The sequence below is a fragment of the Podarcis tiliguerta genome (assembly GCF_965153285.1).
Source record: "Podarcis tiliguerta genome assembly, chromosome: 16".
NCBI lineage: Eukaryota > Metazoa > Chordata > Lepidosauria > Squamata > Lacertidae > Podarcis > Podarcis tiliguerta.
Genome location: NC_139549.1, coordinates 10,390,217 through 10,403,316, shown reverse-complemented (window position 1 = coordinate 10,403,316; position 13,100 = coordinate 10,390,217). Strand labels below are relative to the sequence as shown.

General features: G+C 46.9%; 1 protein-coding gene across 8 annotated transcripts in view; it reads left to right on the top strand.

Moving 5' to 3' along the window:
* Nucleotides 1–13,100, top strand: part of LOC310666968 (lysosomal acid glucosylceramidase-like) — a 43,002-nt gene that overhangs the window by 14,854 nt on the left and 15,048 nt on the right. For all 8 annotated transcript variants that reach the window (XM_083418521.1, XM_083418524.1, XM_083418523.1 and 5 more), the window contains exons 2-5: nucleotides 6,894–6,993; nucleotides 8,439–8,630; nucleotides 11,845–11,991; nucleotides 12,085–12,221. In XM_083418521.1, the coding sequence (XP_083274647.1) occupies nucleotides 6,927–6,993; nucleotides 8,439–8,630; nucleotides 11,845–11,991; nucleotides 12,085–12,221 (543 nt within the window). In that variant the 5' untranslated portion in view covers nucleotides 6,894–6,926. The remainder of the gene's footprint in view (nucleotides 1–6,893; nucleotides 6,994–8,438; nucleotides 8,631–11,844; nucleotides 11,992–12,084; nucleotides 12,222–13,100) is intronic.

Sequence of the window (13,100 nt, the reverse complement as noted above, 5' to 3'; positions counted from 1 at the left end):
TGGTCCCTGCTCCTGCCAACCTAGCAGTTTGAAACCACGTCAAAGTGCAAGTAGATAAATAGGTACCGCTCCAGCGTTTCCGTGCACTGCTCTGGTTCACCAGAAGCGGCTTAGTCATGCTGGCCGCATGACCCGGAAGCTGTACGCCGACTCCCTCAGTCAATAAAGCGAGATGAGCACTGCAACCCCAGAGTCGCTCATGACTGGACCTAATGGTCAGGGGTCCCTTTACCCTTTACCTATAGCTCAGTGGACCTTTCATGTTTGAAGGCTGTGTACCTCTGAAGTGACAGACCGAAGGCCTAGTGCGGATATTAATATTGTATGGTTTGAAGCGACTGGGTGGTGCATAAGAACTGGCTCCTTTTGGAAGTCATCATTGTCCAGACCCATAAAAGTTTTATTCAAAGTCTACTTGCAGAACCCTTCAAAAAACAGTAAATGCAGCAAATGCAAAATACAGTGTACATCCCAAATATGATAAGGTCTTGTGCAATTTCCAGCACAGGCTCAGCATCTTAGAAATAAAAGATCGTTCCAGAAATCAAAACAGTCTTTCTCTCATTCCAATCTGCTTTAGGCTGCCTAAGGCTATGTCCCTTTTGGAGAGCCATTATTATCACATCCTTTTGTTCTCTGTGGCTTTCAGAGAATGACAAACAGCCACCACCCTTTCAAGATGAGGATTTGCAACTCCTTGCCTTAGTCACATGATCAAAGGTTACATTCAGTTTAGAGTAACAGGAAACCATCAACAGGTAATCATTTAGGAGCTTAGAGTCCCTGAGAAAACTAGTGTAGGGGGGGAAAACCCATGTTAGCAATACAGTGGTACCTCGGGTTAAGTACTTAATTCGTTCCGGAGGTCCGTACTTAACCTGAAACTGTTCTTAACCTGAAGCACCACTTTAGTTAATGGGTCCTCCTGTTGCTGCCGCACCGCCGGAGCACAATTTCTGTTCTCATCCTGAAGCAAAGTTCTTAACCTGAAGCACTATTTCTGGGTTAGCGGAGTCTGTAACCTGAAGCGTCTGTAACCTGAAGCATATGTAACCCGAGGTACCACTGTACACATTTCAGTGTACACAATTTCAGAATTGTTAAGTATAATTGGTTTAATGGACACTGAAATTGAATGGCTGTGTAGTGGAATGAAGGTTTAACATTGAGAATGGCTAAATATGTGTTGGACCATGATGGCACAATCCAACAGGCTCCGAAATGCTGATAGATTTCCATGAGGATTTTTTTAAATATAAAAGTTGCAAATGGCTGCAGAATGTGTGTTGCTGGCATCTGTCTGTATCGAAAAATCATGGAATGTGCCTTTGGGGGTGAAGTCAAACTGCTGGAGAATCGCGGCGCCTGCTGCGGCTGCAGAGACTGGTAACTCATAACTGCTGCCTCCTGTGCTGTTTTTGCTGCGTTAGCAGAACCAAAATAACCTCTCCAGGGAGCAGTCCTGGCCAGTGTGTATGGAGGTCCTGGGCTGCCCAGATGGCAATATCCCCCTCTTGACCTTGCTTATGTGGTCCAAAGGAAAGCAGTCAATAAGTTTGGTACCAGCTAGGCTGCAGGAGTCGCCAGGAGGAGGCGTACAAGGCACCATCCAACCATCTGGATTAGAATCATAGAATCATAGAGTTGGAAGAGACCACAAGGGCCATCGAGTCCAACCCCCTGCCAAGCAGGAAACACCATTAGAGCACTCCTGACATATGGTTGTCAAGCCTCTGCTTAAAGACCTCCAAAGAAGGAGACTCCACCACACTCCTTGGCAGCAAATTCCACTGTCAAACAGCTCTTACTGTCAGGAAGTTCTTCCTAATGTTTAGGTGGAATCTTCTTTCTTGTAGTTTGGATCCATTGCTCCATGTCCGCTTCTCTGGAACAGCAGAAAACAACCTTTCTCCCTCCTCTATGTGACATCCTTTTATATATTTGAACATGGCTATCGTATCACCCCTTAACCTCCTCTTCTCCAGGCTAAACATGCCCAGCTCCCTTAGCCGTTCCTCATAAGGCATCATTTCCAGGCCTTTGACCATTTTGGTTGCCCTCCTCTAGACACGTTCCAGTTTGTCAGTGTCCTTCTTGAACTGTGGTGCCCAGAACTGGACACAGTACTCCAGGTGAGGTCTGACCGGAGCTTAGAGACTCCAGGTCTGACCAGGTCTTAGAGACTCCACTCCAGATTCGTGTAGGGTTTACCCCTTCGCCTTTTCTTATCCCAAAAATGAAAAATATGGGGAACTGGGAAAATGAGAAACAGAGTTAATGCAAAGGTCTAGCCAAGTCTGGTGCAAAAGGCAGGGCAGGCTGAGTTGCCACTGGAATCAGGAAGGAAGCTAGTTTGGGCCTCTAAAATTCCAGGCAGTTGAACGATCATGGTGTTGTAAACAAAAATTGCCCTTTTCCCTTATGGGGTATCCAAGAGCCCATATAGAGTCCTTACATAGATTCCCTATTGGTAGGAGAGAATAACAGGCCAACCAGAGAATATTGAGAAGCAAAGCAGCTAGTAAGTTTGATCTTTATTGATCTATTGCAACAGGGTGCTCCCCTCACCCGCAGGAGAGAGGAGGAACCTAGAAAAATGGCGTGCAAGGCCTTATAAAGACTTTTGAAATTGCCACCCTGTAGATCAAGACCACCCCCAGAAACATCATACATACATGACAGAAGGGGTGTAACCTAAGACCACCCCTCAGATACATCATACCTACATCACAGAAAAGGCGGTCTAAGCAGAAATTTAAATGTTGTTTATCTCTTGTCCTTGTTTATCACCTGTCTGGCAGGTTACTTGATTGGATTGCCTGGGTAGCCTGGCCAGTCTTTTGTAATGATAAATACTTAGTTCCTGGGCCAGGTCACAGGCTCACACCCTATTCAAACACAGACAGGATTTGTGAAGGAAAAGACAATGGGGAGGCTTTTCCATTTTGACCTTGCAGAGAAAAGATTTGGTCAGTTTAGGAATCAAAATGGTTCCAGGTTGGCCTTCCTGTGCTGATCTATGTATGTGCTTGGTTGGTACACTTATGAACATTACTATATACCGGTATCTAAGACCATAAAATTCCTATTACAATGGGAAGAAGAAGAAGGGGACTGCCTAAAGCGCTTGAAATCCATTCCATCATTTCTGCCTGCCAGAAGTGTTCTACAGTGGTGCCCTGCAAGACGAATGCCTCGCAAGATGGAAAACCCGCTAGACGAAAGGGTTTTCCGTTTTGGAGGTGCTTCGCAAAACAAATTTCCTATGGGCTTGCTTCGCAAGACGAAAATGTCTTGCGAGTTCCTGCGATTTTTTTCGCTCCCCACCCCCTTTTTCTAAGGCACTAAGCTGCTAATAGCCTTTTAGCAGCTAATCTGCTAATCCCTTAAGCCTTTAATAGCCGCTAATAGCCGCTAAACCGCTAATAGCGCTAATGTGCTAATAGGGTTGCTTCGCAAGACAAAAAAACCGCTAGACGAAGAGACTCGCGGAATGGATTCTTTTCGTCTTGCGAGGCACCACTGTACTTCAAACCTCGGTTGTTGAATGTAATCCATTGCAGAAGCCAGTTTGGCTTCCGAAATGTTTGACAACCGAGGCACAGCTTCCGTTTGGTTGCAAGAGCTTCCTGCACTCAAGTGGAAGTCGCGTCAGACGTTCGACTTCTGAAAAACGTTCGAAAACCAGAGCATTTACTTCTGGGCTTTCGGCGTTTGGGAGCCGAAATGTTTCAAAACGGAGCCATCCAGGAACTGAGGTTTGATTGTACTTAATAAATTGTACAAAGTACAAATACAATAGCTTCATCCCAGGTCGATGTTTGAGCTGCAGCTTTGGCCCAGAGGATGGCAGCATGTCATGTTGTCGATGGCTCCTGGCCCAGGAAATCAGAAACGCAGAGAGAGAGAGAGAGAGAGAGCACCTTTCAGTTCTTTTATTTCAACTGGAATACAGTGGTGCCTCGCAAGACGAAATTAATTCGTTCTGCGAGTTTTTTCGTCTTGTGAATTTTTTCGTCTTGCGAAGCACCACTGTGCATTGACGGTTTCCCATAGGAATGCATTGGCGGTTTTAAGAAAAAGGCGCAAGACGTTTTCGTCTTGCGAAGCAAGCCCATAGGGAAATCCGTCTTGCGAAGCAACTCAGAAAACAAAAAACTCTTTTGTCTTGCGAGTTTTTCGTCTTGCGAGGCATTCGTCCTGCGGGGTACCACTGTACAATAAGACTCAGAAAAAGCATCTTACTCTCAATCTGACGTTGCACAGAGTAGAGCTCCCCTCCACTCCGTTACTTAGGGTTGCCATATTTAGAAGAGCAAAAAAGAGAAGAGTTTGGATTTGATATCCCGCTTTATCACTACCCTAAGGAGTCTCAAAGCAGCTAACACTTTCCTTTCCCTTCCTCCCCCACAACAAACACTCTGTGAGGTGAGTGAGGCTGAGAGACTTCAGAGAAGTGTGACTGGCCCAAGGTCACCCAGCAGCTGCATGTGGAGGAGCGGAGACGCGAACCCGGTTCCCCAGATTACGAGTCTACCGCTCTTAACCACTACACCACACTGGTGTAGTGTATGTGTGTGTGTGTGTAGCTGGCTCAGCTGGGGATCAGGAGCCTCCCAACTGCATTAGTGCGCGCGCGCACACACACACACACACACACACACCAGAAACAAAAAACCCCTGAAAATTTCTTGTAAAATACATAGAGGTAACAAAAAATGTAAAAACCAGGGGAAAAAAATCAAAACAATATATTATTTATTTATCTGTATATTACATGTATATACTACCTGTATCTTCCAAGCATCTCAAGGTAGGTTAGGCTAACAGATGGTGACTGAGCCAAAGGTCACCCAGTGAGCTTCGTGGCTGAGTGGGAATTCGAACCCTGCTCTCCCAGATCATAGTCCAGCACAGGGATGGGGAACCTCGGGCCGGGAGGCCAAATGCAATCCTCTAGGACTCTCTCCCTACTAGCCATGACCCCTCTCATCACAACATATATACCCCTAACCAGTCCTGTTTTCCCTGGACGGAACATGTCCTTGACCCAGAATATTGTCTCCCGTTCTGGGCACCACAGTTTAAGAAGGGTGTTGACAAGCCAGAACATGTGCAGAGGAGGGCAACCAAGATGATTGAGGGTCTGGAAACCAAGCCTTATGAGGAACAGTTGGGGGAACTGCGTATGTTTAGCCTGGAAAAGAGGAGACTGAGAGTGGATGTACACACGAGGGATGTGGGGGGGAATGCCATCAATAAATTAGAAATTAAGTAGTTATAACAAAAGAAAAAGAAAAACCCTATGTAAAAATCACATAGAATTTTTTTTGCTCTCTGGTGCCATCTGCTGTTGCATGTTTATAACACATTCAAAGCATTGTTTCTTGACTAATGGAGCTGAGTCCAGAGAGTAGATCGGATAGCCATCTTCAAATATCAAAAGGGCTGTCACGTGAAAGATTAAGGAGGCTTGTTTTCTCCTGCTCAGAAGAGTAGCACTCAAACCAATGACTTCAAGTTTCAAGAGAGGAGATTCCGACTCAATATCAGGAAGAACTTTCTGACAGGAAGAGCTGTTCAACAGTGGAACGGTCTTCCTTAGGAGGTGGTGGATTCTCCTCCCTTGGAGGAGGTTAGATGGCCGTCTGTCATGGATGCTTTAGCTGAGATTCCTGCATTCAAGGGGTTGGACTAGATGACCCTCAGGGTCCCTTCCAACTCTACGGTTCTGTTGACCTCTCACGATGCCTCGCAGATAGGGGATAGAGAATCGGGTGTCTGAATGTGCGTCTCGAAACTACCCTTCAGTATACAGTGGTACCTCTGGCTAAGAACTTAATTCGTTCTGGAGGTCTCTTCTTAACCTGAAACTGTTCTTAACCTGAGGTACCACTTTAGCTAATGGTGCCTCCCACTGCTGCTGCGCGATTTCTGTTCTCATCCTGAGGTAAAGTTCTTAACCTGAGGTACTATTTCTGGGTTAGTGGAGTCTGTAACCTGAAGCGTCTGTAACCTGAAGCATCTGTAACCTGAGGTACCACTGTACAGTGGTACCTCTGGATGCGAACGGGATCCGTTCCGGAGCCCCGTTCGCATCCAGAGCAGAACGCAACCCGCGTCTGAGCATCTGCATGTGCGCAGGTCGTCTTTCGCCGCTTCTGCGCATGCGCGTGGTGCCATTTTGAGCATCTGCGCATGCGCAAGTGGCGAAACCCAGAGCTAACACGTTCCGTTACTTCCGGGTCGCCACAGAGCGCAACCCGAAAACGCTCAACCCTGAAGCATCTTTTTTTCAATTTCATTGTTTTGCATGCATGGGACAATGACAATAAAGATATCGGATATCGTATATGTCTTCAACCTGAGGTATGACTGTACTAAGGTAAGACTGGCATTATTACAATAAAGATTATTGTAATTATTATAAGCCTGGCCTTTGGCTTGGAGCCAATTTGATTCCCTCCCTCCCTCTCTTTCTTTTTTCTTTTCCTTCTCCTCCTGCGATGAGGCTACATTTTAATATTTTAATGTTCCATTATTTTAATGTTGTATTTTACTTTTGTTTTTAAGTTGTAATCATTCATCTTGTTTTTATTATTGCTTGTAAGCCACTCTGAGCCCGGCCTTGGCTGGGGAGGGCGGGGTATATAAAAAAATTATTATTATTATTATTATTATCCCGCCAACTTTTCCTTTGGCACCGCACACCACTGGCACACGGCCCCTGGAAGGTTTTGCAGAAGGCAATGTGGCACATAGGTTGGGAAACGCTCCCTATCTTGCGCTGGGTCTTGTCACATTGCAAGGCAGTTGTTGGGTTACGTCAAAGTGTGTGTAGCGTGTGTGTGTGTGATTTCCTGATAAGCAGGTCTCAACCTTTCTGCACATAGGTGCGACTTCTCTCAAGATTTGCTGGAAGCATCATGAGGACTGTGGGGGCCAGCCTTTTCCTCCTCTTCTTCCTCCTTCAGGTGGTCGCAGATGCCACAGGTAAGTGATTTGATCCCAGACTGTTACGCTTGTCGTTTTTGAACGATGTCCCTATTTTCATCGGAGAAATGTTGGAGGGGGTGCAAGCTAAGGGACACTGGTGCTGTCCTCAAGGTTGAGGCATGTAGTGTTAATGTTTCCAGTGTGTACAACCAGAATTTCTCCTTTTTTTTTGTTTTTATACTAATGTTGAGGGCTCTGTGGGCGTCCCTACAGCAGTTACAGCAATTAACTGCAATAGCAATTAACTAATTTATGATTAGCTGCACCCTTCCCAAACCCAGATGTGATGAGCTGAACTTAAGATTGGAAAAAAGAGAAACCGCAATTATTATTTTGTAATTTGTTGAAATAATACCTCGCCTTTCCTCCCCAAGGGAGCCCAGGGCACAATTTAAAAGCACAAACAATTTAAACACAACAGAAGCATCTTAAAACAGTTAAAACATCCCAAAAGCAATTTATGTTAAAATAAAATAAAATACAAACATTCTAAAAGCAGTTATAGCTAAAAGCAGTCTTCCATCCAGGTATCTTGAGTTGCCTGGAACAGTAGCCTTCAGTCAGCAAATGCCCTGGCTAAACACATAACCTCCAACATTTCTCCCATGAAAATAGGGACGTCCAAGGGGACGCGGGTTTTGGCTTGCTGATCAGAAGGTCGGCGGTTTGAATCCCCGCGACGGGGTGAGCTCCCGTTCCTCGGTCCCTGCTCCTGCCAACCCAGCAGTTCGAAAGCATGTCAAAGTGCAAGTAGATAAATAGGTACCCCTCCGGCAGGAAGGTAAACGGCGTTTCTGTACGCTGCTCTGGTTTGCCAGAAGCGGCTTAGTCATGCTGGCCACATGACCCGGAAGCTGTACGCCAGCTCCCTCGGCCAGTAAAGTGAGATGAGGGCCGCAACCCCAGAGTCGTCCGCGACTGGACCTAATGGTCAGGGGTCTCTTTACCTAAGGAAAAGGGGGACATTCCGGGATCAAAACAGAATTGGACGGCTTCTGTACATACAGGTCTGTCCCTGGAAAATAGGGACACTTGGAGGGTCTGAAAAAAGTTATTGGTTGTTAAATTTGAACAACAGCAACAATAAATATGTTAGGTGTTATGTACTGAAGTTCTCGCCCTGGCCACCAGGAGTATTGTGTATGTAGTCTTCACTCAGGTCCACGTCAGTTAATTTAGGCGGGAAATCCTGGGTTGTTGTTGCTACAATGTTGACAGCCGGCTGCCTATAAAAGCAGGCCGACTGAGCTGTTTGCTGTTCAGTTCTGTTCCAGCTTACAAAATAAAGAGCTGCTTTGGAGAAATCGCTGTGTCGTCTGCCATGTCTACCCACTATTCAACATTAGGGAAGGCCACCTCAGTCCATGTGCAGAGCACCCCCTCTGAAAGGAGCCATTTTCCTCCTGCTGCTCAGCTTTGTGTCTTTTCCATCTCTCACCTAGGGAGCTCTCCTTGTGCGCCCAAGCAGGTCGGCCCTGGTGCCATGGTGTGCGTCTGCAACGCAACTTACTGCGACATGATGGGCCCCCTCACCCTCCCGCCCGAGGGCACCTTCGTCAAGTACCTGAGCAGCAAGGCTGGCAAGCGCCTGGAGCGAAGCGAAGGGAAGCTTTTGGCAAACAGGAAACGCTCAGGTAAGCAGGGCCTTCTCTAAACAGGTGGGTTGGAGGAAGAAACATGCCGCTCCATCGGGCTTTCCCTTCCTCCGCTGTTGCCTGGGAGTAGCTGTGCCACCAGACTGCCTCAGCGAGAGAGATGGGAAGTGAGGCTCATCAGCCATCCCCAAAGCCCAGCTCCATCAGGTACTGTATTTTTTGCTCTATAAGACTCACTTTTTCCCTCCTAAAAAGTAAGGGGAAATGTGTGTGCGTCTTATGGAGCGAATGCAGGCTGCACAGTTATCCCAGAAGCCAGAACAGCAAGAGGGATTGCTGCTTTCACTGCACAGCAATCCTTCTTGCTGTTCTGGCTTCTGAGATTCAGAATATTTTTTTTCTTGTTTTCCTCCTCCAAAAACTAAGTGCGTCTTGTGGTCTGGTGCCTTATAGAGCGAAAAATACGGTACTTCTTGTCCCTGAGCTGTGCCAGCTGGTCATTATAACTGCCTAATAACTGGTGCCCGATTTAATTTCCTACTTTCTTCCCTTCTTGTCCCGTCTCCCTTGCATGTCATGTTTTCTTAGACTGTAACCCTGCAGACAAGGACTGCAATGCTTTAATTTCTTGCATGTTTTTATTTAAATTGCATTCAATTTCTTCATGCATAGGGACGCGGGTGGCACTGTGGGTTAAACCACAGAGCCTAAGGCTTGCCGATCAAAACGCCTGTGGTTTGAATCCCTGCGATGGGGTGAGCTCCAGTTGCTCGGTCCCTGCTCCTGCCAACCTAGCAGTTTGAAAGGACGCCAGTGCAAGTAGATAAATAGGTACCGCTCTGGCAGGAAGGTAAATAGTGTTTCCATGCGCTGCTCTGGTTCGCCAGAAGCGGCTTAGTCATGCTGGCCACATGACCCGGAAGCTGTACGCCGGCTCCCTCGGCCAGTAAAGCGAGATGAGCGCCGCAACCCCAGAGTCGGCCACAACTGGACCTAATGGTCAGGGGTCCCTTTACCTTTACGCCTTTTTTTTTTTGAGCAGGGTACAAACGCTCTCAATAAATATAGATCGATATAAGAAGAATTTGGAGTTGGCTTTGACAGACAAACTCTTTAAGTTCATTATTGGTCAGAGGAGAATGAGTGGAGGCAAGAACCAGTCAAAGCGAGGAAGATGCTTATTTTTCTGTTGCAACAGAGTCGCCCCCACCTTGCAAGAGGGTGAGGGGAGCCAGAACAAAGATGTGTGACCATTTTTAAGGGCTTCAGAAATTGCCCAGCCCCTTAGCCAAAGACCACCTACAAGCACGTCTACAACAGAGAGAATGTGGCTTGTTTCCTGTTTGTCAAGATACCTGATAATTCTTTCTGACTGTCCCATCTTGGTGAGTTTGGGCCACTGTTTTGAAATGGTAACTACAGCTTAGTTCTTGAATTGTCCCAGAGCTCCTATATTCATGTGAGAAGTCTATCCACGTTCAAGAACTTGGAAGGATATTGCAAGTGAAAAGAACCACTAGGAAATGTTTTTCCTTCTACTGCAAAGAAAATAATCTGGGGTCATTTTTTAAGAGAGCCAAGATGGCTTTGGGATTAAAAGGTAAAGGGACCCCTGACCATTAGGTCTAGTCGTGACCGATTCTGGGGTTGCGGCGCTCATTTCGCTTTATTGGCCAAGGGAGCCGGCATACAGCTTCCAGGTCATGTGGCCAGCATAACTAAACTGCTTCTGGCGAACCAGAGCAGCACACAGAAATGCCCTTTACCTTCCCGCCGGAGCGGTACCTATTTATCTACTTGCACTTTGAGGTGCTTTTGAACTGCCAGGTTGGCAGGAGCTGGGACTGAGTAACGGGAGCTCACCCTGTCGTGGGGATTCGAACCGCCGGCCTTCTAATTGGCAAGTCCTAGGCTGTGTGGTTTAACCCACAGTGCCACCTGCTTTGGGATTGCTCTCCTGCAATACCTCAGACATGCGGTTTATGAGCATAAGTATGCATGTTTACCTTGTGCACTGAGGAACATTGATTTTATTCATGACGCTTTAGAATTTTAATAGCACAATAAAGGACTGTGTGCCACATTTGGCCAAATCCTGAGCCACATCAGGCCAATTTGCGGGGCAAGGACGATTGATTCCACGTTGATCCCAGAATACCTGCGTCAGGGCGGGCCTCCTATGTCAATCCCTAACATGCTGGCGAAACAAAACCTGGCAGGAGTCAACAGAGCCGTCTTTAGCATAAGCGCCGCCGGGGTGCAGAGATCTGCCCAGCGCCCCCAAATTTAGTTTAGCCCCCATGAATTTCTAATTACTCCAAAATGTGTTTCTCGCTTAGCATTTGTTGCAAAATGAAGAAAAAATGCAGCTCGCGGAATTCATGGTGTGTGTGTGCTCTAGGTGCGTTTTTGCAGAAATTGAAAACTAAAATCGATTGCTGAAACGCATGTGAAGTAGAGCCCTAAGTACTAAGTAGTTAGTCAAAGAAAATGCTGACAATTAGCGAAAATAATCATTTTTTTAACGAATTCTGTAAACGAATTTGAACTGTAAGTGATGAAATTAAAACACAGTTTGCAATGTTTCACTCGGGGTCAGCGGCACTTTTGGCACGACTGATCTCGGCAGTGTGAGATCAGTCGTGTCAAAGGTGCAGCTGACACCACTGCTGCTGCTGCTGGGCGCCCCCCAGATTTCGGTGCCCAGATGCCCCGCACCCCTTGCACCCCCTGGTAAAGACGGCCCTGGGAGTCAACCCTCCTGCTCTCAGTCAGGACGGAGGAAAAAGAAGTAGCATCTCTTTCTTACCTCACCCCACCGCAATGGACTCGGGGTAATTCTGGGCTGGGCTAGAGGCAATTGGGGGCTGAGATTGGGAAGGAGGCTATGAAGAAGAAGAAGAAGAAGAAGAAGAAGAAGAAGAAGAAGAAGAAGAAGAGGAGTTTGGATTTGATATCCCGCCTTTCACTCCCCTTCAGGAGTCTCAAAGCGGCTAACATTCTCCTTTCCCTTCCTCCCCCACAGCAGACACTCTGTGAGGTGAGTGGGGCTGAGAGACTTCAGAGAAGTGTGACTGGCCCAAGGTCTCCCAGCAGCTGCATGTGGAGGAGTGGGGAATCGAACCCAGTTCCCCAGATTACGAGTCCACCGCTCTTAACCACTACACCACACTGGCTCACAGTGTGAGCAGCTCTAGTAACCTCTTCTTCTCCCAGACCTAACTCACGTCCTCCATCTCTACCTCCTCTGAAGGGCTCCTGTATTCCTACAATCCCTGCGTTCACTACCAGTGTATTAAAGGTTTCGGTGGCTCCCACACAGACTCATCCTCAATTAATACCCTGCAGTTGTCTCCACCAGCCCAAGAGCACCTCCTCCGGTCCTACTTCTCCGAAGACGGTAAGCAAATCCAGAGGTTTGTATTTTGTATTTATTTCATCCATAAATCGATTCACTTAAAGTCCCCTGTTTCCCTCCCCATCTCGCTGCCAGGCATTGAGTACAACCTTTTGCGCTTGCCCATTGGCTGTTCGGACTTCTCCACTCGCCCGTACTCTTACGACGACAACTGCCCCTACGACTTTGAGCTGAAATGTTTCAGCCTAGTGCAGGAGGACACCAGGTTAAAAGTGAGTGCTCCCCTCCTGTGGTTCTCCCAGATATCAATAGCAGACTCCCTTCTCCAGGGGCCAACCTGAGGTCACATTCACACCGCAAAAATGAAAGCTTTATGCTGATGCTTTCAACAGCCATGAAAGGCTTCTGTCTGCCCCTAAGGACTCTCAGCACCCTTAACAAAACTGCAGCTCAGGGTTGTTTTACAACAATGAAGAGCTAAAGTTACAACAAGAAATTCTGTTTTAAAAACTGAAATGTAGCCACAGGACAGTTCGTGAAAATTCACCAGGGTTTTAAGATGCACTTTCCCCCTAAAGTACAGTCGTATCTTGGATCCTGAACTCCTTGCGAGTCGAACGTTTTCGGCTCCCAGACGCCGCACATCTGGAAGTGAGTGTTTTGGTTTGCGAAAGCTCTTTTGGAAGCCGAATGCCCGATTTGGCTTTCGCGGCTTCCAAACGTTTTGGAAGTCGAACGTACCTCCGGAATGGAATCTGTTTGACTTCCGAGGTACCACTGTACACATTTCTGCAAGTAGATTTCCCTAACATAATGCATTTCTGTATCTTATTTTCATGAATGTATTCATATAATATACATATGCATATGTACATATATATACAGTGGTGCCCCGCAAGACGAATGCCTCGCAAGAAGGAAAACCCGCTAGACGAAAGGGTTTTCCGTTTTGGAGGTGCTTCGCAAAACGAATTTCCTATGGGCTTGCTTCGCAAGACGAAAATGTCTTGCGAGTCTTGAGATTTTTTTCGCTCCCCACCCCCTTTTTCTAAGCCGCTAAACCGCTAATAGCCTTTTAGCAGCTAATCCGCTAATCCCTTAAGCCTTTAATAGCCGCTAATAGCCGCTAAACCGCTAATAGCGCTAATCCG